Raw genomic sequence first — 25,939 nt, forward strand, 5'->3', positions numbered from 1 at the left:
GGTCCAGAATTCAGGAAAAATCTTAAGTATTCGGAGATTAGGAGTCATCATTATAAAAATGGTATGAGAAACAGAGACCTTGGGTAAGATCACGCAAAGAGAGAGTGTACAGTGGAAAGAAATTATTGCTTCTTTCATTTTTTTATCCACTCATCAAACTGTCATTGCGTGTCACTAGAACTGTGAATAAAAAGTGACAGAATGCTTCCCTGGAGTTTGTAACTTCTTGATGGTCAAATCCAATGATCTAGTTGCAATCCCAAATGTGTTTAACATAATTCTGTACAGCATATACTTGGTTGGCTACTTCTTCATTGGAAAGCTCTCCTCTGGTGACGTTCCAGTTACTATTTTCCTCACTTCCTCCTTTCAGTCTTTTACTGAAACTTAAAATTTGACATTCGCAGGAATCCATCCTTGGTCTTTAAATCTTCATCTCTAACTCCAATTTTCCACAGTTAGGCTTTATGTCAGACGGACTACATAAAGTTCAAGTTAGTTTAAAACTAAAACTTGTGCTGGTAGTACAACATGAGCAATACTGACCATCTTGGGGACAGATTGATCTAGTTTGTGAGGACCATAATTGCTTTAAACTCTGAGCGTATTTTCTCATGTCCTGAAAATGGTGATGGTAATATTTGATTTTCAAGGAGACTGTTGATGATTCATTTACCAATCTAAAGCACTAGTGCCCCACAATCGTAATCCTTAACTTGAGATGAACACACCAAAGTATAAATATCTTATCCACCTAATCTGTGTAAAGTTTGTAACACCAAAATATTACCTTCTGTTTTTGATCACTCAGCCTCCATAGTTATTCATGTTGCATGATCTGATTCGCTCTTTTAGAATTTCTCATAGCGTCAGGGACTAGCTCAAAGTAACAGGAGCAACTGCTTCCTTCTATATCCCACATTGAGGAAAACACATTTCACAAGCCCTCTTAAAGAAACAGGTCAACTTAGTTTAGGGATGAAACTTAAAAGCAAGCTTCGTCACAAAAAACACAGTTCAACACCACCTCGCCCGTCTGCAGGCAGCTCAGAGGAGAGAAATAGAGGCCAAGACATATTTCACCCAGCAGAGACTAAACGCCAGCCTTTATCTTTCCCGCTGGTCCTTAAGGGACCAACCGTACCGATTTTCCGTCATGTTCCGCGCCACTTCCGTTCGCGCACTTTAATTACGTCAGGCGTCTTCTCTCGCGGTATCATCCGGTTGCTGAGGCCCTGTAATAAAGGTCTCGCGAAATTTGTCCTAGAGGTCCAAGCTTGCTTCTTAGTTTACTCCACCCCACCCCCAACCTGTCCCTCCTTTTCTTTCCAAGTCACAAAATTCTCCCCTTCTCTCCCCCGAGTTTTCGGCCCTCCCCCTGTTTCCGATTTCAGCCCGGAACCGGAATTGTAGTGGGCGGGGCCCAGCGACGGAAAACGCAGCGGAGCCAGAGCCGGACCGGCTGTGGCCGCTGCCGCTCCCCTCGCCACGGATCGCCGGGTAGCAGGACTGCGCGGCTCCAGCCTGAGGGTCTGTCCGGAGGCGGGTGGGCGTGGATCTCACCCGGATTGTCCGGGCGGCACCGTTCCGGGCCCCACCGGGCGCCGCCGGGGATCATGTCTACAGCCTCTGCCGCCTCCTCCTCCTCCTCGTCTTCGGCCGGTGAGATGATCGAAGCCCCTTCTCAGGTCCTCAACTTTGAAGAGATCGACTACAAGGAGATCGAGGTGGAAGAGGTGAGCGAGGCCCGGCATGGAGACGCCGGTACCAGCCCGCCCCGCCCCTGCCTCTGCCTGGTCCCGGCTCTGAAGGTGCCTCCCCGGCCCCTCTAATTCGCGGGACCCTGTGGGATCCACCCGGGAGACCCCACAGCCCTCACTGACGTGGGAGTGAGGGTTACTCTCTGAGCTCAACTGCTCGGGAGTAGCTGCCTTTTTTCCTGTCTTGGGTACTCTTGATTTTGGATTTGATATTCCGGTGATAAACAGGAGAATGAACTGGTGAGACAGTGTGGTCCACCAGTTCTCGTATCTGTAAGTAGTAGTTTCAGCGAAGATCGTAGCCGTTCTGGAGTTTCAGTCCACTGGACGTGATGTTCTTAGTGGCCAATGATTGTATTATGTTCGACTTCTGCTTCAGTATCTGGCATGTAGGGGATGCTCAATAAATGCTTGTTAAATTAGTAGATCATCAAGTCTAATAAAGTGTTTCCCTTAGCACCGAATGGTTCTCAATTTCTCCGATACCGCACAGCAATACTTGTAATGGTTAAACGCTCGGCTTTCAGTTGGGCTAATGTAGGTGAATTTCACCATAAGTAACACAGACTGATCTACGATCAAAAGATGTTTCAAGTAGCATATTCTGAAGAGATAACGAATGATCGGTGACAATCAGAATATAACATTAGACTGGAAATCGCTATCAGAAAACCCATATCCTTTCTTTATTCTGCAGTAATTTATTTTAGAACAAGGTATTTCAAAGTGACTTTAAAGTGTTGCTTTTCAGATTAACAGGTAAATTGGGTTCTAATGACTATAAAATTTAGAAAAGTAAAAGCTGCATATATATATTTTAAAGACACTTTAGAACTTGTTAAAAACTTTGGTTGAAAATACTATCTCTTACCATTTATTTGCCATGTTTTAAATTTATTAAGCACTTGCGTTATATATCCCGTGAAAAACCTAGTGAAATATTATAGATTGTCAACGAGTTATGTCTACTTTAAAATTCTAAAATTATTTTTAAGTGTCAGCAAGTTCGAAGTAGTGAGATAACGTTCAACAAATAAATTTTTTTTTCCTGTGCATGTTTTGGAAGAGTAATGGATTACTGAATTATATATTTTTTATCACATAAAGTAACTTTAGAGATCATTGAGAACATCCTCGTTTTACAAGATAATATGGTGGAAGAGCAAGGTCTTTGGAGTTAGAGGAAAGTTCAATGTATCAGATATGCCATTATTAGCTGTGTGATTTGGGGCAAGTTTCCTAACCCCTTTGAATTTTAGTTTAAGAAAGGGCTAATAAATTCTGTTTCATCTTATCTGCATAACAGATCTTAGTAGACATTATATGCAAAACACCTACCACAGGGTCTGACACATATTAGGAAACCTAGTTCCAGAGAGGAAATGTGACCTGCTTTAAGGTCACATGGCTAAAAGAAGACCTGTATTTTGAAAAGAGGGGGAAATGTTTTTAAGTTTTTTTTTTTTTACATTGAGGCTATGATAAATTCCTTTTCCAGAAGTGGATAGTTGATCCAACTTTCATGGCTAATATTCTTTTTTAAGAATAAAAATTCCGTGAGTCAGTATACAAGAATTGCAGTTTTTAAATAAGCGTTTACATCTGCTCTGTGGTGAATTGCTATGCTTGTAGACTACAAATTGTTATATAATAATAACTTGTGCTTTATGGTCTACTAAATGCTTTCACAAACTTACTTCATTTGGTTCTTACAACCTTAGTTTTTGTATGCTACTTTCTAAAGCTTTTTACATTCTTGATTCATGGAAAAACAAATTACTAAGGAGGTAGTTATCATTTTGATGTTCTTCCCCTAAAGCTATTTCACTTCTGGTTAGGTTTCTGTGTTTCCAAGACCCTTCTCTCAATTTAGATAATGTTTCAATCTTTGTGTGTATGTGGGTGTGTGTGTGTTGAGGACATTTCTGGGGAGTAGGTTTTTGTTATTAGACAAAAATTTATTTTTAATATTAGGCAATCTTTTGGGTTTTTTGTTTTATTCCCTTTCATTTTTAATACTCAGTTAATTTTTGCATTAAAGATTGTATTTGGACCTTTCTGATACTGAAAGCATTACATAATTTCCATCATCTTCTTCATTTGCATATATTAAACCAGTTTTACACAATCCAGAGAACCATGGACACTTATTAGCTATTTGTCAACTTAGATTACACTTCCAGTTCAGTTGTAAGATAACAGAGGAAGATGACCAGAAACAAAAACTACTTTATGTTGCTTTCAATATTTTATATTGTATGAGAATATTACCTTCTAAATTAAGAAAATCGTATTATGTATTTCTCAATATATTTGAATTGCATTATATCAATATAATTAGAAACTGTAAAAAAAAAGATAATTCAACCACAGGCCAAATATGCAATCATTTAGTAGATACGTATTTCTAAGACATCAGCTGATCTTGCATTTCTAATATTGTAACTCAATAGTATTAGTTTGGCACATCTTAGATTCAGTTCAGTTCAATCAAATGAGGTGAGGTCTTAGCCTCAGAAATCTGCCTAGGTACTTTTTAAAAGTCATTTACTGTTTACCATCTAGATCTGGCTGTAGAGAATGTTGGAATAAAAGAGGGGATGGGTTGCAAGAAGTGTTACACAGGGTGGTATAGTGGAAAGTGTTCTGGACTGAAAATTAGAAAATGTAGATGCTGTACTGATTCTGCCATAATATATTTTTGTGACTTTGAGGAAGTCACCACATTTTTCTGGGCCTGTGGTTACTCATGTAAACTGAGGGATGGAACAAGATCATTTAAGGTCTTTTCCAGTTCTAAAATGAAAACACATTCATTTTTTCCAGTGTTTAAGTGTTTTCTACAGTAAGCTTAGAAGTTCTTTAAGGACAGTGATCATGGTCTCCTGTAGAATTTAGTTGGTGACCAACTAATCCTGGGTTGACCTGGCAAATGATATCCCATTTTACAGATCTTGACAAGCAGTCACAGAGTTTGACTTGCCAGAAGCTGCATGCCTAAGTAAATGGTAAAGCTGGGAATTCAATATGAGATTTCTCACTTGTGAGTCAGTTGCCCTTTCCACTGGATTTACAGTGTCACTCAGTACTTTCTGAAGTACTGTATAACCAAACCTAATATGGGAAAGGGGAAACAAAAAACTGATTTCCTTTTTAGTGTACTTGGTCCTGAGCATTTAATGAGCATTCTCATCTGTGCATAATACTCTGAGGTACTATAAAAGATGAATAGGGCTTGGTGCAATGGCTCACACCTATAATCCCAGCACTTTGGAGGGCCAATGCAGGCAGATCACTTGAGGCCAGGAGTTCAAGACCACCATGGCCAACACGGAGAAACCCTGTCACTGCTAAAAATACAAAAATTAGCTGAGTGTGGTGGCACAAGCCTGTAAACCCAGCTACTTGAGTGGCTGAGGTATGAGAATCATTTGAACCCAGTAGGCAGAGGTTGCAGTGAGCTCACACCACCGCACCCTAGCCTGCCTAGCCTGGACAACAGAGCGAGACTGTCTCAAAAAAAAGGATGATAGAAGAATCCTAGGATTACCTCCTTAAAATGTCTGACTTGGTATGATATGAGACTGGAGTAAACACAGAACAGTTAACTATAGACCACATATTTAAAACTGTGAATATAGTGTAAATTAAACACTTGAGCCATAATTTGAAAACGGAGTTAATAACAGAAGGTTCCATTGAGTAGGGACAAGTTTAAAACTAGGTTTTGAATAAGGTGACCATCATGGGTTGGGAAAGTCACTAAGATGAATTTTCTTTGCATTTGTTCCTCTGCCTGAAGTGCTGTTCCCCCAGAACTTGAAATGACTGACTCCTCACCAATCAAGTCCCACCTCAAATGTTATTAATACTTCCTTAGAGAAGCATTCCCTGAGCAACCTAGATCTTTTGTCATTTCTATTATCTTTCATGGTACTTACCAGTAACTGAAATTGTGTTTCTCCTTCAGCAAAATGTAAGATGCCTTATTCACTTTTGTAACCCCAATGCCCAGAATCTAGAATCTCTATAAATATTTGTTCAATGAGTACATGAAAGTATCACAGCATAATCATAAGAATTAAATGCCTATCTTGTTCTCTTATATTACGTGTGATAAAACAGGAGCTAAGTTACGTGATTTGGCTAAGGCAACACGTATATTAGAAATGAGATCTGAGTCTTGTTTTAATGTCAACTCTATTATAGTTAGCAGATACTTTTGTTTAGCAGGGATAAAAGATGCTGTAAAGGGCCAGATGCTATGAGTAAGCCACGAATGGTAGGTCTTTACTACAGAGTGCTAAAAAGACCCTATTTACAATGGTTGCTTTTGAAAAGGGAGACCCATAATGCTGACCTCAACTATAGTGTAGGAACAAAGCTACCCTATTGGACACATAAAATTACTGCAGTATTTGTATGTACTCTTCAGCCTTGTTAAGGAGACACACAAAGGTTTTGTTTTAAAAGCTAAAATATACTACAAAGAGGAGATATAGATAGTTGCATATATTTTGTAGGTTTAAGTTATAAATATATGGGGAATTGGTATTAGAGAAAAACCTAATTTATAGTGTTCTAAACAAACTGAGTACATAGATTTGTTAGTCACTATTTAATTATAGATACCTAAAATAAATACATTCTTTCATGTGAAAGTGACCACTGATTTCAGTAGAAATCTGGAATTACTGAAGAGGTAGCTACAGAGATAATTTTTGTATTGTGCATGTGTAGCTTAAAAGATAGCATGAGCATATTATTTGAAATAAAAGCCTAGTAAACGGGTGAGATGTATTGTGGCAGGTATTAAAAGGCTGCATGAAAAATTCAGAAGAAAGCTTGAATAATCAAAGCTTTACTTTTATGTTATCAAATCCATCTTGTCAGCAGATGGCAGTTCCACTCTGCCACAGTTTATTAATAGATATTGAAGTTCTAACATAGTTGGAGACTCCAAGTCCTAACTAATAAATGTATGATCTATGCTTGTTCTGTCATGTTCTGCATTTCTAGCGAGAACAATGCCAGTATCACCAGGGGTCCATTCAGATAGTTCATAGAACAGAGCCAAATGAAACTGAAGCTATAGTCACTGAACTAAAAATAACATGAATTCGGAACAATTAAAAGAATTATTTAATAATAAATTAAGAGCACAAAGGCATACATCCTTTTCCATTTAGGTTAGGTATGTGTTTGGTAGTTTTCTTTAACATGACTTGTCTGAAGGAATGGGGTCATCTTGCCTCATCAAGAAACTAATTTTTAAAGGAATTTCCTTAAAAATAACACATACAGGCCGGGCACGGTGGCTCAAGCCTGTAATCCCAGCACTGTGGGAGGCCAAGACGGGTGGATCACGAGGTCAGGAGATTGAGACCATCCTGGCTAACACGGTGAAACCCTGTCTCTGCTAAAAAAATACAAAAAATTAGCCGAGCGTGGTGGCGGGCACCTGTAGTCCCAGCTACCCCGGAGGCTGAGCCAGGAGAATGGCGTGAACCCGGGAGACGGAGCTTGCAGTGAGCTGATACCGCGCCACTGCACTCCAGCCCGGGCGACAGAGCAAGACTCCTTCTCAAAAAAATAAAAAATAAAAAAATGACACATACACACAAAATGTGACTTTTGTTTTTGTGCCTTTCAATAGTAATTGCATGGAAATATTCTACATACCATCTCATATTCTTCTATATTTTTATTAAAAAATTAAATTTAAATCTACTTAATTGTATGAGACTAAAATTGTAGACCCAAAACAAAGAGGATTCAACCATAGGGGGAGAAATGCTTATCATAAAGTAATTAATCAAAAACATTGTGATTTAGAAAACATTCATAAATTTAGAAGGAAATATTTCCAGATTGACCTGCCTTTTATAACCAAAGTCCTTTTTACATTCCTCTTGTTTTTCACAAATGAAGGGTTATGAAGAATATCTGAAATATTTATTTGTAGATCACCATTTTAGTTGGATGTGTATGATAGGGGAGATACTTGTAACTTGATATGTTCTCCTTTTGACACTTTTGATGAAAATTCATCTTTGGGGAAAAAACAGTCATTTAAAATAATGTTGGGCTAGGTACAGTGGCTCATACCAGTAATCCCAAAACTTTGGGAGGCCAAGGTGGGAGATTGTATGAGACCAGGAGTTTGAGACGAGTCTGGGCAACATAGTGAGACCCTGTCTCTATAAAAAATTTTAAAAAACAGAAAAACTGAATTGTTAATTATAGTGTGTCAAATAAACTATATTATTTAGAAAAGAGTACATTTCAGAAAGCATGTTTGATTTGTGAACTTGGACTAGAAATTTAGTAGTAAATAAAAAGTGGCCTTCTTTCAGTGGTTTACAACTTGAATATTAAGTTTTTTCATTGTTTACCTCCATTGCCAGTATGTCTCAAGAGTGGCCATCTATCCCAGTTTTTTCTGTTGATCTACCATATGTCAAGAAAAACATGAAATTTGCTTTCTATAGTTTGTAACATTGGCTCATTCCTTATCTAATAATGTACATAATCTCCTTATGTGTTTTTAGGCTTGGCCTTGGTAGTCCACACCTATTATTATTCTACATCTGATCTTCTCCACCATTTTATGTTCTTGATTAATACAATAGGGAAATTTGTTACCAAGATATTTGCATTTGAAACATTTTCTTAGAAGTATATATGATTTTTTTTTTTTTTGAATCTATACACATATAAGGTTTTCCCCAGTCAGTGGAGTGCTGTTTTACATAGCCTGAGAGAGGTGGAATGCAGACAGTAATGAACTTTCTTAACAAGCCTTTCCTGTTGGAGCAGTGGTGTCCACAATTCTTTATTTGTCTCCTACTGGTAAAACAAAACACTTTCTATTTTGTATACTCAGTTTTCAGTGTGTATGTATAAAATAGATATTTTTAAACAATGGGCGATGAAAGGTTTCATACTATCATTTGATCATGGCTCAAGTTGCAATAAGTACTTTGGAAATAAAACCTTTCTAAAATGTGAGAATTGACTTAATTAAAATGAGATAATATCTGTAAATCTACTTAACTAACGTCAAGTAAACTACAATATACACAAGTGAGGGACCGATATTGGAGTCAGCATTTGACATATTGAACCTAACAAGCCTGTAGGACCGCCCCTGAGTCTCAAAGCCAGTTTTAAATACATCTTGAGCTTGGGCAAAACCTGGATGGGAGAGATTTGAGAGTATGAAGCCATGAGATTAGAGAACAGATTCAGAAAGAAAAGGGACAAGGACAGAACCCTGGAAAGTAGCAGCATCTAAGCTTTGGACAGAGGAAGGAAGAATCAGTGAAGGAGGCTAAAATAGAACTCTTTCTTAAGCAGAGACAGGCAGAGAAGGGATTGTTGACAGCCATCTTTGGAGACTACCGTAAGCCCTTTATACACAAACCTTGTATTAACCCAACTTCACTCTTTTTTCTTAGAGGAGATTAGGGCTTTTTAAAACCCCCTTCTAAACAGCTAAAAATCTGATTCGAATATAATCTTTTGAAGAGTTGATTGTTGTTATCATACTTGCTGCCTTTGAGTAGCATTTTTCTCTGTACCAGGCACTGGACCAAATCCTGTGTGTATCTGGCAGGCCTCTGTTTTGTTGGCACCATGAAACATACCTGAAAGCTGACTCTGATTTACTAATTCCATGATCCTTGAATAGGTAACTTCAGTTCTTGGAGCCTTGGTTTTCTTCTCTCTAAGGTGGGAATAAAAAATCCTATATATTCATGGGTTTATGGTGACAGACTCCATCATGTTTGTAAGAAAGAGCTTTACAAGTTATAATATATTATTAAATATAAGGTTTCATTATTGTTATACAGATAATAAAACTGCATTTCTTTAGAATGTTATTTCTTGAAAGGAATGAGAAGTATATTGTAATTCCCTGGCATGCTACATAGCACCTTCTGCCACCTCTAATTCCCATTCAGATTTCTCCCTTAGAGAGCTAATATCAGAATGCAAAATATACCAGGAAACAACTTTATCTGTTGTATATATCATCTAATTATTCTATCTTCTACTCTTACGGATATATGCTTATAGTCTTTTTTGTTTAAAGCACAGAATTCCTGTCTATTGCCCAGTGCAGTGGTTCACACCTGTAATCTCAGCACTTTGGAAGGCCAACACAGGCAGATCGCTTCAGCTCAGGAGTTCAAGACCAGCCTGAACAACATGGCAAAACCCCGTCTCCACTAAAAATACAAAAATTAGCCGAGTGTGGTGGCACAAATCTGTAATCCCAGCTACTTTCGAGTGGCTGAGGCAGGAGAATCACTTCAACCAGAGAGGCAGAGGCTGCAGTGAGCTGAGATCGCGCCACTACACTCTAGCGTGGGTGACAGAGGGAGACCCTGTGTCAAAAAAACAAACAAAACAACAACAACAACAAAAACTCCTGTCCTTCTGTCTCTATTTCTTACTTGTTTTTAAAAGTTCAGAAATTTAACCTTTTTTCTATAACTACTATTTAATTATGTCATTCCTCTTTTCAACTCAGTAGAGAAAAGCATTTAATCTTGCCACAACAAAGATATTTACAATGTAATACTTATCTCTTTTAAGTATCTTTGTATTCAGAAATTTCAAGATTAATTCGGTTATTTCAGAATCCAGTCTTCCCTCATAAGGATTTTCTTTTTCCCTTTCTCCTGCCCAAGATGACTTATGGGTGCTGTGGAAAGCTTCCACAAATAGTATCAACAGCAAGGGAGGGCTCTCTGGTCTGTATGACGGCTCCACTGAAATATTTGCCTTATTATGTATTGTTAATGGATTAGCCTAATGCAGTGGTTTTCAAACATTGAAACTACCTGGAGGGCTTGGTAAAACATGGATTGCTTGACCCTACCATCAGACTCAGTAATTCTGGGTTGCACCCTGAGAATTTATATTTCTAATAAATTTCCAGGTGATGTTGATGCTTCTGGACCAGAGACCACACTTTTAGAGCCACTGGCATATGCTTTCACTGTCCTTATGTCTGCTTTCCTCCTGAAGCGTCTTTTTATTTTGGCTTCTCTGATGCTCTCCTAGTTTGCCTGCTACCATATGGACTGTTCCTTCCTATTCCTTGCCCATTCCTTCTCCTCTCTTGTGATCTAAATGTTGAACTGCTTCAGAGCTCAGTTCCTGGACTCCAATATCTCCATATTTATTTTTGGTTACCTCTTCCAACTGATTGCCTAGAAAAACTGACTACATGCTAATGACTCCCAAGTTGGTATCTCTTTGACTTCTCCATAGATCCTCTCACTCACGTTTCTGCCTTCTTACTTGATATCTCCTCTTGGATATCCAGTAGGCATCTTAAACTTCATATGACTAAAACCAAACTCTGAGTTATTTAAAAAAAAAAAAAAAAATCTGCATCATTCTTATCCCTCAGTAAACTGTTGTCCAGTCTAGGTGTTTTCCTTGATTCATCTCTTTTCCTCTATACCTGTCCTGCCTGGATGCAGAGCATCAGCAAACCCTATTAACTCTACCTCTAAAACATGTCCCAGGTCTGCCCAGTTTCTGCACTACCATTGACCTTGCCCTCGCAGCTATTGTTGCTTGTTTGGACTACTATAATGGCTTCCTAATGGGTCTCTATTTATATATACTAGCTTCCTTACAATCCTTTCTTTAAATAAGAGCTATAATGATTTTGTTTAAAGTCATATAAACATCCTTACTTCCTTGAATTTTTTCAGTTCCTTCACGTTGCACTTAGACTGAAATTCAAACTCCTTTTCATGGTAGGTAGAGCCATTCAGGATCCAACCTCTGCCTGTCCCTCCAGCCTTACCTTACAATCACTCTTCCCTTCCTCCACTATACACCAGCCACACCAAACACTCCAAGTATTTCTCTAGATCATTACTAAAATGTCAACTTTCTCAGTGAGGCCATGAGTGACTACCTTGTCTAAAATCGGAGTGAGGCGGAGTGCATACATGTGTGTATACACACACAGTTACACTCCTTTTCTTCTTAGCACACAACTCCCTTTTTATTTGTCTCTTTCCACAAGAATATAAACAATGAGAACAAGGATTTTGATTTTGTTTGTTCACTCTTGTATCTTCAGTGCCTAGAATAGCACATAGCCCTTATTAGATGGGGCTCACATATTGAAGTGAATAAGGTAGTGAGGTTTTTCTTTTCCCTTAGGGCAAAGCTTTATATTTGTTGTTGGTTTTTTTTTTGTTTTTGTTTTTGTTTTTGTTTTTGTTTTTGTTTTTTTTGGTGAGACAGAGTCTAGCTCTGTCGTCCAGGCTGGAGTGCGGTGGCATGATCTCGGCTCACTGCAACCTCCACCTCCTGGGTTCACGCCATTCTCCTGCCTCAGCCTCCCGAGTAGCTGAGATTACAGGTGCCCGCCACCATGCCCCGCTAATTTTTTGTATTTTTAGTAGAGGCAGAGTTTCACCGTGTTAGCCAGGATGGTCTCGATCTCCTGACCTCGTGATCTGCCCACCTCAGCCTCCCAAATTGCTGGGATTGGTGCATTGTGTCATCCGAATGTCAGATTAGTAACCTCCTTATATGGCCTTTTCAAACTGCCCGGACTGGAGCTGCCACTAGTCTTTTGGTCATAGCATCCTATTTTTTGTTGTTGTCATTGTTGTTCTATGTGGCATTTTTTTAAAGTCTGATTTTTTTCTTACTCATCTTTTGTTTGTATGTTGATTGTCTTTTCTCCTTCTCCCCTCCCTTCACATACACTAGAAAATGCATTCGTGTAGATCAGATCAGAGCCTTTGTCTTATTTCTTTCTGTATTTCTGTTGTCCCAAACAGTAGCTGGATATAGTAGGCACTAAAGAAATATTGGTTTAAGGAGTAAACAAATGAAGTTCATCATTCTTTCAACATCAAACCTCACTTGCATCAGAAGGCAGAAGGCAGAAGACCTAACCCATTTCTCCCTGCTTGCTGACCAGGCCTTCCCCTTGGCTTTCATTAATCCTCTGAAACCCAGCTGTGTTCTTCATTAAGTATTTGAGCTAGCTACCATCCCACAGACCTCTCATGTAGGTTTCAACACTCTGCCCTACCACAGCCTCCTTCCAGCAGTCAGAAGACTCCTTAATTCTCAGTTACCTTGCTTTTTGCTTCACAAGAGTTTTTCTATATCCCTTACATGTTCTACTGGGGCTGAGGGAACCGAGGTAGGGCCTCCCTCGGTCTGTCTTCCTTGCCACAATCCTTACTCCTTTGAAGCTTCTGGTGTTTGCAGAGCACATTCTGTGTGGATGCCTGCTCTTGGGGATCTAAGTGAGAAGAGAGGGGTATGAGTCTTTTTTCTCTTGAATCCCTACCCTAACCTTATCCTGAAAAGGGGGAGGGAGGAGTTTATTATCCTTCATCATGGACCCTTGCCTTTGGTTCTCTTCAGCTGGTAAGTGTTTAAAAGTTTTTAAGTACTATTATTTAGTCTTAAATTTCTTCTCTACCGCACTTTCATTCCTTGAAGGCAGGGGTCCATTCTTTATGTGTATTTTTTCTTCTCATCCGCAGTGTGTCTACCTTTATGCTATTTTTTTAAAGTGGGAAGTCATTTTTGATACACAGAAACTTAATTCTTTAAGTATTGACTGTGCTTATAATCTCACTCCTTTGAATTCACAGCAGTTATTATTTCTATCATATATTTCAGGTCAGTACAACCTTGGACATCTTCACCTTTCTTTGTTATAATTTTAGACCCTGTCATTTCACTGTGCATGTGAAATATCTTATGGCCCTAATAAGAATGGAGGCTTCTTGATCCCCTGGGCTCATCTTACAGGAATGGGCCTGTTTTGTATTTCAGGGTGTTCTAGAAAATTGCTTTCTTGAGCAAAAAGGAGAAAGTTTATCATGTCCTCATTTGGCCACATTTTGTTCCCATGGCTTTAAGTCGAAAGCCTAGAATCAGCTCTACTCTCATCACTAGGTGGCACTTGTAAATTACAAATAGTCAAATGAATTTTTATGACAAACGTGTGATTCACAAATATAGATAATGTTTGGAATCCCTGCATGGACATTCCTCAAAATAGAGAAAATGAAAGAAGGGGATTCCTAGTAAGTACCAGTTGCTGTGATATATTTATAAATACATGGTTGAAGAATAAATTACTTGATAATCATTTTGTATTTAATAGTAATATCAATAGATATAGTCTGGTCTCCATGCCTATGTTCTTAGACTAATGTTGCCGCGAAGTTGAAATTTTTTAGGACCTGCTTGCTATTCATCTTAGTTTATTGCGAGAGAAATGAGTACTACAGGTCAGGCGCAATGGCTCACTCCTGTAATCTCAACATTTTGAGAGGCTGAGACAGGGGGATTACTTGAGTCCAGAGATTTAGGACCAGCGTGGGCAACATAGTGGGATCCCATCTCTACCCAAAAGAAAAAAAAAAAAGAAAGAAAGCAAATAAATGAGTACTATAGCTCTTTACACTGATTCATACCCAATTCCAAGCACTTACTGTTCTTTGTAGTATTTAAGGAAATACCTGGTTTTAACTTACAAATCCTGTAGATATTCACAAGGGAAAACATCAGCACTTCTCTTTTACTGTTGAGAAAACAGAAACTCAAACTTGTCCACCATTAAGAGCTAATAGGTGGACAGAGCCCTACATTCAAACTCAAGTCTATTGGATTTCAGAGCCTGGGTGTGCCCTTTCATTTATTCTAATGGTACCAGGTAGCCAGTACCCTCTCTTCACAATAAAGTAACTGAATGGCAAGTACAAATGTCTGATGAGAGTTGTGAAGGAGAACAAGAACCTAAACCACAGAACAATGAGTGCCCAGGGCTAGGACGAGTGGAAAGTCATCAAAACAAAGACTAGCTACCAGAGATGTTGGCCTACTTTGCAATTTTGCCTATAGGCAGCTCCATTTCCTTTAAGCCACTGATGAACAGAAGCTGAATATAGAGTATGTTCATTATTACGTGCTCTAGGCTTCAAATCCTGGCTTCTCTGAATATTTTCTGACCATCCAATCTTGGGCAAGTTACAACCATGTGACTCCATTTGCCTCCCTTTTAAATGGAAGAGGATAAAATATGTGAATGCATTAAAAGCACATAGAATAGTACCTGGTACATAGTAAATATTCAATAAATGTTAACCATTTGAGTGGATTTAGACATTGAACAATATGGTAAATGTTCATTCTGCCTTGTGTGATTCATGAAGTGGAATTTAAGCTATGGCTAGAGTATCCATACACATCCCAGTTTACAACTAGTATCCTAATATTATTATTATTAATGCCCCCTTTTTAATCCCCAAAGTGCCCTCAGTTAGATAATAACTCATTTGATCAACCTAGCTATAGTCAGCTTTGTTATAGAAGAGTTTTGTGCCAGGAATTTGTTCATGTAAGTCTAAAGTGAAAGTTCCTCCAAGGGAAGATACTAACTTCTGCTTCCCGACATGAGGCTTTATATATGTTACAAATTAGGATTGGTAACATTCCGGTATTACACTACCCAGCATCAGACTGCACTTTAACACTTGCTAGCTATATAGCCTTGGGCAAGTTAGTTTACTTCTTTAAAGCGCCTAGCTACTTCAACTGTAAAATGAGGATAGCATTAGTACCTTCCTCTAGGCCCCTGTAAATGAGATGTAAAGCATTATTTAAGTGCCTGCTACATAGAAAGTACATATAAATATGGTTAAGAGATGGAGATTTTTCACTAAAGAAAAAGGCCTTGATACAAAGTGCTTAGGTTCATTGGAAACTGAGAGATTGGAGTAGATGGTACTTAACTAAGGTCCTTTCACAATGATAAAATCTAATGAATTTACTCTAACAAGTATCAAAAGCTATTTTTGTTTTCTTCATTTTTTTATATTATGGAAAATGTCAAACATTTGTAAAAATAGGACACCGTGAGAGAGCAATGAATCCATGCGGTACTCATCAGTTGGCTTCAACAATAGTATGACACATGGCTGATCTTTATTTTTATGACTTTTGAAAAATAACTGTAATGGGATATATTTTACACATCATAAATTCACTCATTTGAAGTGTACAATTTGGTGGGTTTTGCAAATTTACCAGGCTGTCAGCCACCACCATAAATTAGGTTTTGTGTGTGTGTGTGTGTGTGTTTTTTTTAATAATTTCATCACTTTGTCAGGATACCAGCTACTCATTTACTGTTAATTCTCATTTTCACCCTCAGACCCAGGTATCTAGCTATAGATTTGCCTTTTCTGAACATTTTGTATAAATGGAACCATACAACATGTGGTCTCTGGTGTCTGACTTCTTTTGCTTAGCATAATGTTTTTGGAGTTCATATTGTATGTGACATATATCAATAGTTTTTCTTGTGGAATAAAATTCCATGGAATAAATAATACTATATTTTGTCTGTCCTTTATGGCCAGTCTTTTTAGCATCTATATTTGTATCCTTTCTCCTCCATTCCCTATCCCTACTGAATTATTCAAAGGCTATTTTTAATTTCTTAAATATGATAGCTGAAAATATTTATTATATGTTCCTGCTTTTTGCTTTTCCAAATCATCTCCTGTGTTCTCATTCATCTTGCCTGTTTTAGTTTTTTTTTTTTTCTCCGTTTAACAAATCACTTTACTTTGTTCCTCTGTGTGTCTTTTTTAGTTTTTCTTGAGAATGAATGGGTGTACAGATCATAAACTTCCAAAGATAGAGACAAGCGTGCATTTAATTATCTTCTCACTTTAACAAAAATTCATACTCGTTCAGTGGCAAATCCAGATGCTGTTGATTTCCATGTTTTTTGTTTTTTTAATTTAAAGTCTTAAAGATTGGCTTCAGTTTTTTATATTGGGCTGGATCTATTTGATTCCGATTCTTGTGGTATTTTTTGTTTGTTTATTTGTTTGTTTAACTCAGGTTGTTGGAAGAGGAGCCTTTGGAGTTGTTTGCAAAGCTAAGTGGAGAGCAAAAGATGTTGCTATTAAACAAATAGAAAGTGAATCTGAGAGGAAAGCCTTTATTGTAGAGGTAAGTTGAGATGTCATTTCTTTTGTGTAGTTCTGCACTGAAGATATTCTGTGAATTTAATATTATGAAAAAGATTGGTTTCTCAGATGCCATTTCTTTGTATACATGAACATCAGCAATTTGGTTTAATCAAAGGTTAGTGCTGTAGGAACATTTTCTCATTCATACTCTTAATTCTGATTAAAAATTAGGGGAAAAGAGACTTAACTACATAAATGAATTCACCACTGAATTAAAACAGTTACATCCATTTCATCCATTCAGATCTATTTCAAGGCATAGTATTTTAATTTTAAAATAGAAAAGAAATGGTATGCTTTCCCATTATCTAGCATTAAGAAATTTTATACACTTATTTTAAATGGAATGTTTTTAGAAACTCAAATTAGATTATTTTAAAGAAAAATTATTTCAAATTTGATTTTTCTCATTTAGCATGAAAATTTGCAACTATTCTCTTAGAAATAGATTAGATTGAATGATGAAGGAGAATCCAATAATCATGAGATTAGCATATTATCAAATTTATCCTTTACTAACTTTGTTATTTTGTATTTTGGGTCACATTATTTAGTTAAATCAATGTTTTTATCACTATTAAACCTCATTGGCCAATGGATAAGTGGCCTCTACCTTGTAAGCCTTCTGAATTTATATCTGTTTTTTCATTTAATCATAATTTCAAAATATGCTTCATATTTTTAATGTATAACATGGAAAAATGAGGACTTAATTGTGATATGAGAAAGTGATTTATAAGTGGCTGAATGAGTTGAGAAATGCTGATAAGTGATTTGATGTCAGCATAAAAAAAGATGATTTCTAGTAGTATGTTCTAGGAGTCTGGCCTCAGCTTTGTCTTATGCAATATTTTTATTACAGTTTAGATAAAGCTATTGATCATTTCCTGTTACATTAGCAGTTTCACAAAGCTGAGTGAAATAACATATGTGTTAAACATTAGGAATCACAAGTCAAAAAATCATAATAGCGTGAAGAAAATTTTTTAAATCCAGATTAGATGTGCATGTAATATAAAAAGTCAAATGGTTCTCCAAAATTCTTAATGAAAAACACTTCAGTCTCCTATATCTCCTCCAATCTAATTTTCTGCTTCCCAGAGACAACTACTTTGAGCTCATTCCTTCATTTATGTTTGGTGTCCCCAGTCCAGATGCTGTTTATTACCCCTTCTCTAAAGAATCAACCTCTAGTCTTTTGCTGGGATGAGAAGAGATAGTCATTGAGCTGTTTGAAGTCAAGGAAGGAATCTTTGAGTCTTTTAAGCTGTCCCCTGCCCTGTCCTTTGATTAGCTCATTTGCATAGGTACCTAGCTCTGCCGCCACTCCCCAACCTTTTGGAAGCTTTGTGAGATAAATCTGATTGCTTCTCCATTTTTCTCATTGCCAGTTTATGATGTAGCTCTTCTAGGTGGCTGTATCAGTTATTGCTAGTCATTTGCTTTCCAGCTTCCAAAAATGTATGCTATTTGTGCACTTTACATTCTCTTCATCCTTCTGAGGTTATGCCTTAAAATTTTTTAAATCTTTACCATCTTAGTGGGAATTAGGGAAAGAGGAGGAAGAAATGCTTGTATAATCCGCTATCTGAATCTCAGTGCTGAACCTTAGCAAGATGAAATATAGTAAGTATATTTTCATATAGTAAATAAATACAATAAATAGTGATACTAATTCTTCTATTAGGACCAAAAATCCACATATGTTGGCTCTATACAGATAGAGCTTTTTATTAGCATACAGTATGAAGGTTTAGAGACATTAGTGGACTGAATATGAGCCAGCAGCATAATGTATGTAATAGAGAAGAGGAAGAAGAGTGGAAAAAAGGCAGAAAAGAGAGGAGAAGGGGGAAAAGAATGAAAGCAAGAAGCAGTTTGCTGTGGAGCGGGATGCATTAATAGAAAGAAGTTTGAAGACAGGCATGATGGCTCACACCTGTAATCCCAGAACTTTGGGAATGGCAGATGGGTTGCTTGAGCCCAGGAGTTTGAGATCAGCCTGGGCAACATGGCAAAACTCCATCTCTACAAAAAAATACAAAAATTAGCCAGGCATGGTGGCTGTGCATCTATAGTCCCAGCTACTCCAGAGGCTGAGGTAGGAGGATTGCCTGAGTCCGGGAGGCAGAGGTTGCAGTGACCCAAGATTGTACCACTGCACTGCAGCCTGGGTGACAGAGCAAAACCTGTCCCCAAAGAAAGACGTTTGAGATCTAGAATAAGAGAAGTGAGTATAGCCAAACCCCTCATTGACCTCAGTATGGATCACTGGATCAGGGATGATTAAAATAGAAAGAGGGAAACCAGCTAGTAGGCTATAATAATCACTGCAGCAGTTCAGATTGGGATTACTAAGGCAATGGCAGTGGGAATGGAGAGGAGAGAATGAATTCAAGAAATGGGAAATGGAATGAAGGCAAGTATACAGAGGGAGTGCACATTTTAAGTCAGATAGACTAAAGTTCAAATCCCACTTCTTAACTATAGAACAGGTCATTTAACCCTCTCTGAGACTTAGGGTTAAAATCTCATCTTTAAACTGGAAATGATAATACCTACCTTGCAGAGTTGTGATGATTATACGATATCTATAAAGTGCACATTAGGGCCCCATGCAGAGTAGCTAGACTGTTCAACCATAGCTATGAAGATGAAGATAACAATGATAACATGACTTCTGGTTTGGATAATGCAGCTCAGTACCATCTCTGGGATCATATCCTAATATTTCTTGGCAGAGTTCATCTCTTCTTATTCTATATACTCATCATGCCTTGTTCTTAACTCCTGTTATAGCACTTTGCACATTGATTTAATTATTTGTTTACATGTCTGTCTTTCCAGCTAAACTGTATAAGCTGGAAAACAGGGATTTTTGTGCCCTTCTGGGCAGGCATTTGGTATTTTCAGGCTATGATTACAAGGTCTGTTACATAGTAAATAGTGATTGTTGAATGATTTAAACAGATGTTTTGTACAACAGTAAGATTTTAATGATACTGTGAAATCAGTACTTCAAAAGTTATCACTTTATAAAAGAAACCTTAATTTCTTAACAGCTTCGGCAGTTATCCCGTGTGAACCATCCTAATATTGTAAAGCTTTATGGAGCCTGCTTGAATCCAGTAAGTTTGTTACTTTTTCATCGTCACCTATGAGAAATGACATGGCAGATGTGTGTAGTTTATGTAGCTATTTTGTTTTTCTTTTCTGTTTTTTTTTAAGGTTTTCAAAAATACTATATTTTTTCAAGATAAAAAAGTACCTCCAATACTTTAAAATATCAGCAGTGATCCCAATAGTTCAAGGACTATTATGAGTACATGTGACTATTATACACACACACTATGTCATCAACACACTCTAAACAGTGAAAATAGAACACTACAGCATTGCTCCCATATTATTCTTTTTTTTTCTTCCTTTCTCTTTATGTATTTATTGAGTTACTTATTTGTTTTTGATATCTTTTTTTATTATTATTATACTTTAAGTTCTAGGGTACATGTGCACAATATGCAAGATTGTTACATATGTATACATGTGCCATGTTGGTGTGCTGAACCCATTAACTCGTCATTTACATTAGGTATATCACCTAATAGTATCCCTCCCCCTCCCCCGACCCCACAACAGGCCCCAGTGTGTGATGTTCCCCAACCTGTATCCAAGTGTTCTCATTGTTCAGTTCCCACCTATGAATGAGAACATGCAGTGTTTGATTTTCTGTCCTTGCAATAGTTTGCTCAGAATGATGGTTTCCAGCTTCATCCATGTCCCTACAAAGGACATGAAGTCATCCTTTTTTTTCTTCTTTTTTTAAGATGGAGTCTTGCTCTGTCGCCCAGGCTAGAGTACAGTGGCGCAATCTCGGCTCACTGCAAGCTCCACCTCCCAGGTTCACACCATTCACCTGCCTCAACCTCCCAAGTAGCTGGGACTACAGGCGCCCGCCACCATGCCCAGCTATTTCTTTTTGTATTTTGTTTAGTACAGATGGGGTTTCACCATGTTAGCCAAGATGGTCTCAATCTCCTGAACTCGTGATCCGCCCGCCTCTGCCCCCCAAAGTGCTGGGATTACAGGCGTGAGCCACCACACCCAGCCGAACTCATCTTTTTTTATGGCTGCATAGTATTCCATGATGTATGTGTGCCACATTTTCTTAATCCAGTCTATCATTGATGTACATTTGGGTTGATTCCAAGTCTTTGCTATTGTGAATAGTGCCGTAATAAACATACATGTGCATGTGTCTTTATAGCAGCATGATTTATAATCATTTGGGTATATACCCAGTAATGGGATGGCTGGGTCAAATGGCGTTTCTAGTTCTAGATCCTTGAGAGATCGCCACACTGTCTTCCACAATGGTTGAACTAGTTTACAGTCCCACCAACAGTGTAAAAGTGTTCCTATTTCTCCACATCCTCTCCAGCACCTGTTGTTTCCTGACTTCTAATGATCGCCATTCTAACTGGTGTGAGATGGTATCTCATTGTGGTTTTGATTTGCATTTCTCTGATGGCCAATGATGATGAGCATTTTTTCATGTGTCTGTTGGCTGCATAAACATATTCTTTTGAGAAGTGTCTGTTCATATCCTTCACCCTCTTTTTGATGGGGTTGTTTGATTTTTTCTTGTAAATTTGTTTAAGTTCTTTGTAGGTTCTGGATATTAGCCCTTTGTCAGATGGGTAGATTGTAAAAATTTTCTCCCATTCTGTGGGTTGCCTGTTCACTCTGATGGTAGTTTCTTTTGTTGTGCAGAAGCTCTTTAGTTTAATTAGATCCCATTTGCCAATTTTGGCTTTTGTTACCATTGCTTTTGGTGTTTTAGTCATGAAGTCCTTGCCCAGGCTTATGTCCTGAATGGTATTGCCTAGGTTTTCTTCTAGGGTTTTTATGGTCTTAGGTCTAACATTTAAGTCTTTAATCCATCTCGAATTAATTTTTGTATAAAGTATAAGGAAGGGATCCAGTTTCAGCTTTCTACATATGGCTAGCCAGTTTTCCCAACACCATTTATTAAATAGGGAATCCTTTCCCCATGTCTTGTTTTTGTCAGGTTTGTCAGATGGTTGTAGATGTGTGATATTATTTCTGAGGCCTCTGTTCTGTTCCATTGATCTATATCTCTGTTTTGGTACCAGCACCATGCTGTTTTGGTTACTGTAGCCTTGTAGTATAGTTTGAAGTAAGGTAGCATGATGCCTCCAGCGTTGTTCTTTTGGCTTAGGATTGTCTTGGCAATGCGTGCTCTTTTTTGGTTCCATATGAACTTTAAAGTAGTTTTTTCCAGTTATTGAAGAAAGTCATTGGTAGCTTGATGGGGATGGCATTGAATCTATAAATTACCTTGGGAAGTATAGACATTTTCACAATATTGATTCTTCCTATCCATGAGCATGGAATGTTCTTCCATTTGTTTGTGTCCTCTTTTACTTCGTTGAGCAGTGGTTTGTAGTTTTCCTTGAGGAGGTCCTTCACATCCCTTGTAAGTTTGATTCCTAGGTGTTTTATTCTCTTTGAAGCAATTGTGAATGGGAGTTCGCTCATGATTTGGCTCTGTGTTTGTCTGTTATTGGTGTATAAGAATGCTTGTGATTTTTGCACATTGATTTTGTATCCTGAGACTTTGCTGAAGTTGCTTATCAGCTTAAGGAGATTGTGGGCTGCAATGATGGGGTTTTCTAAATATACAACCACGTCATCTGCAAAAAGGGACAGTTTGACTTCCTCTTTTCCTAATTGAATACCCTTTATTTATTTCTCCTGCCTAATTGTCCTGGCCAGAACTTCCAACACTGTATTGAATAGGAATGGTGAGAGAGGGCATGCCTGTCTTGTGCCTGTTTTCAAAGGGAATTTTTCCAGTTTTTGCCCATTCAGTATGATATTGGCTGTGGGTTTGTCATAAATAGCTCTTATAATTTTGAGATACGTCCCATCAGTACTTAGTTTATTGAGAGATTTTAGCATGAAGCGCTGTTGAATTTTGTCGAAGGCCTTTTCTGCATCTATTGAGATAATCATGTCGTTTTTGCCTTTGGTTCTGTTTATATGATAGATTATGTTTATCGATTTGCATATGTTGAACCAGCCTTTCATCCCAGGGATGAAGCCAACTTGATCATGGTAGGTCAGCTTTTTGATGTGCTACTGGATTCGGCTTGCCAGTATTTTATTGGGGATTTTTGCATCGATGTTCATCAGGGATATTGGTCTAAAATTCTCTTTTCTTTTCTTTTTTGTTGTGTGTCTCTGCCAGGCTTTGGTATCAGGATGATGCTGGCCTCATAAAATGAGTTAGGGAGGATTCCCTCTCTTTCTATTGATTGGAATAGTTTCAGAAGGAATGGTACCAACTCCTCTTTGTACCTCTGGTAGAATTTGGCTGTGAATCTGTTTGGTCCTGGACTTTTTTTGTTTGGTAGGCCATTAATTATTGCCTCAATTTCAGAGCCTGTTATTGGTCTACTCAGGGATTCAACTTCTTTCTGGTTTAGTCTTGGGAGGGTGTATGTTTCCAGGAATATACCCATTTCTTCTAGATTTTCTGGTTTATTTGCATAGAGGTGTTTATAGTATTCTCTGATAGTAGTTTGTATTTCTGTGGGATTGGTGGTGATATCCCCTTTATCATTTTTTATTACGTCTATTTGATTCTTCTCTCTTTTCTTCTTTATTAGTCTTGCTAGTGGTCTGTCAATTTTGTTGTCTTTTCAAAGAACCAACTCCTGGATTCATTGATTTTTTTTTTTTTTAGGGGTTTTTTTGTCTCCTTCAGTTCTGCTCTGATCTTAGTTACTTCTTGCCTTCTGCCAGCTTTTGAATGTGTTTGCTCATGCTTCTCTAGTTCTTTTAATTGTGATATTAGGGTGTCAATTTTAGATCTTTCCAGCTTTCTCTTGTGGGCATTTAGTGCTATAAATTCCCCTCTACAGATTGCTTTAAATGTGTCCCAGATATTCTGATATGTTGTGTCTTTGTTCTCATTGGTTTCAAAGAACATCTTTATTTCTGCCTTCATTTCATTATGTACTCAGTAGTCATTCAGGAGCAAGTTGTTCACTTTCCACGTAGTTGAGTGGTTTTGAGTGAGTTTCTTAATCCTGAGTTCTAGTTTGATTGCACTGTGATCTGAGAGACAGTTTATTATAATTTCTGTTCTTTTACATTTGCCACGGAGTGCTTTACTTCCAACTATGTGGTCGGTTTTGGAATAAGTGCAGTGTGGTGCTGAGAAGAATGTGTGTTCTATTGATTTGGGATGGAGAGTTCTGTAGATGTCTATTAGGTCCACTTGGTGCAGAGTTGAGTTCAATTCCTGGATATCCTTGTTAACTTTCTGTCTTGTTGATCTGTCTGATGTTGACAGTGGGATGTTAAAGTCACCCATTATTATTGTATGGGAGTCTGAGTCTCTTTGTAGGTCTCTAAGGACTTGCTTTATGAATCTGGGTGCTCCTGTATTGGGTGCATATATATTCAGGACAGTTAGCTGTTCTTGTTGAATTGATCCCTTTACCATTATGTAATGGCCTTCTTTGTCTCTTTTGATCTTTGTTGGTTTAAAGTCTGTTTTATCAGAGACTAGAATTGCAAACCCTGCTTTTTTTTGTTTTCCATTTGCTTGGTAGATCTTCCTCCATCCCTTTATTTTGAGCCTATGTGTGTCTCTGCATGTGAGATGGGTCTCCTGAATACAGCAAACTGATGGGTCTTGACTCTATCCAATTTGCCAGTGTGTGTCTTTTAATTGGAGCATTTGGCCCATTTACATTTAAGGTTGATATTGTTATGTGTGAATTTGATCCTGTCATTATTATGTTAGCTGGTTGTTTTGCTCGTTAGTTGATGCAGTTACTTCCTAGCTTCAGTGGTCTTTACAATTTGACATGTTTTTGCATGGCTGGTACCAGTTGTTCCTTTCCATGTTTAGTGCTTCCTTCAGGAGCTCTTGTAAGGCAGGCTGGTGGTGACAGAATTTTTCAGCATTTGTCTGTCTGTAAAGGATTTTATTTCTCCTTCACTTATGAAGCTTAGTTTGGCTGGAAATGAAATTCTGGGTTGAAAATTCTTTTCTTTAAGAATGTTGAACATTGGCCCCCACTCTCTTCTGGCTTGTAGAGTTTCTGCTGAGAGATCCACTGTTAGTCTGATTGACTTCCCTTTGTGGGTAACCCGACCTTTCTCTCTGGCTGCCCTTAACATTTTTTCCTTCATTTCAGCTTTGGTGAATCTGACAATTATGTATCTTGGAGTTGCTCTTCTCAATGACTGTCTTTGTAGCGTTCTCTGTATTTCCTGAATATGAATGTTGGCCTGCCTTGCTACATTGGGGAAGTTCTCCTGCATAATATCCTGAAGAGTGTTTTCCAACTTGGTTCCATTCTACCCGTCACTTTCAGGTACACCAATCAGACGTAGATTTGGTCTTTTCATATAGTCCCATATTTCTTGGAGGCTTTGTTCGTTTCTTTTTACTCATTTTTCTCTAAACTTCTTACTTCATTTCATTCATTTGATCTTCAATCACTGATACCCTTTCTTCCACTTGATCGATTTGGCTACTGTGTCATGTAGTTCTCATGCCATGGTTTTTGGCTCCATCAGGTCATTTAAGGTCTTCTCTATGCTGTTTATTCTAGTTACCCATTCGTCTAACCTTTTTTCAAGGTTTTTAGCTTCTTTGCTATGGGTTCGAACATCCTTCTTTAGCTCGGAGAAGTTTTTTATTACCAATCATCTGAAACCTTCTTCTCTCAATTCGTCAAAGTCATTCTCCATCCAACTTTGTTCCATTGCTGGCAAGGAGCTGCGTTCCTTTGGAGGAGAAGAGGTGCTCTGATTTTCAGAATTTTCAGCTTTTCTGCCCTGGTTTCTCCCCATCTTTGTGGTTTTATCTACCTTTGGTCTTTGATGATGGTGATATACAGATGGGGTTTTGGTGTGGATGCCCTTTCTGTTTGTTAGTTTTCCTTCTGGCAGTCAAGACCCTCAGCTGCAGATCTGTTGGAGTTTGCTGGAGGTCCACTCCAGACCCTGTTTGTCTGGGTATCACCAGCAGAGGCTGCAGAACAGCAAATATTGAAGAATGGTAAATGTTGCTGCCTG

General features: G+C 38.0%; 1 protein-coding gene across 4 annotated transcripts in view; it reads left to right on the forward strand.

The window, feature by feature from the left end:
- Positions 1 to 1,197: 1,197 nt before the first annotated feature.
- MAP3K7 (mitogen-activated protein kinase kinase kinase 7) overlaps positions 1,198 to 25,939 on the forward strand; it is a 73,745-nt gene continuing 49,003 nt past the window's right edge. For 2 of the 4 annotated variants that reach the window (XM_010357753.2, XM_010357755.2), the window contains exons 1-3: positions 1,198 to 1,736; positions 16,686 to 16,796; positions 19,879 to 19,944. In XM_010357753.2, coding sequence (XP_010356055.1) covers positions 1,617 to 1,736; positions 16,686 to 16,796; positions 19,879 to 19,944 — 297 coding nt within the window. In that variant the 5' untranslated portion in view covers positions 1,198 to 1,616. The remainder of the gene's footprint in view (positions 1,737 to 16,685; positions 16,797 to 19,878; positions 19,945 to 25,939) is intronic. The other 2 variants (XM_010357754.2, XM_010357756.2) reach the window with 1 other exon arrangement.

The sequence above is a fragment of the Rhinopithecus roxellana genome, chromosome 4 (genome assembly GCF_007565055.1).
Source record: "Rhinopithecus roxellana isolate Shanxi Qingling chromosome 4, ASM756505v1, whole genome shotgun sequence".
NCBI lineage: Eukaryota > Metazoa > Chordata > Mammalia > Primates > Cercopithecidae > Rhinopithecus > Rhinopithecus roxellana.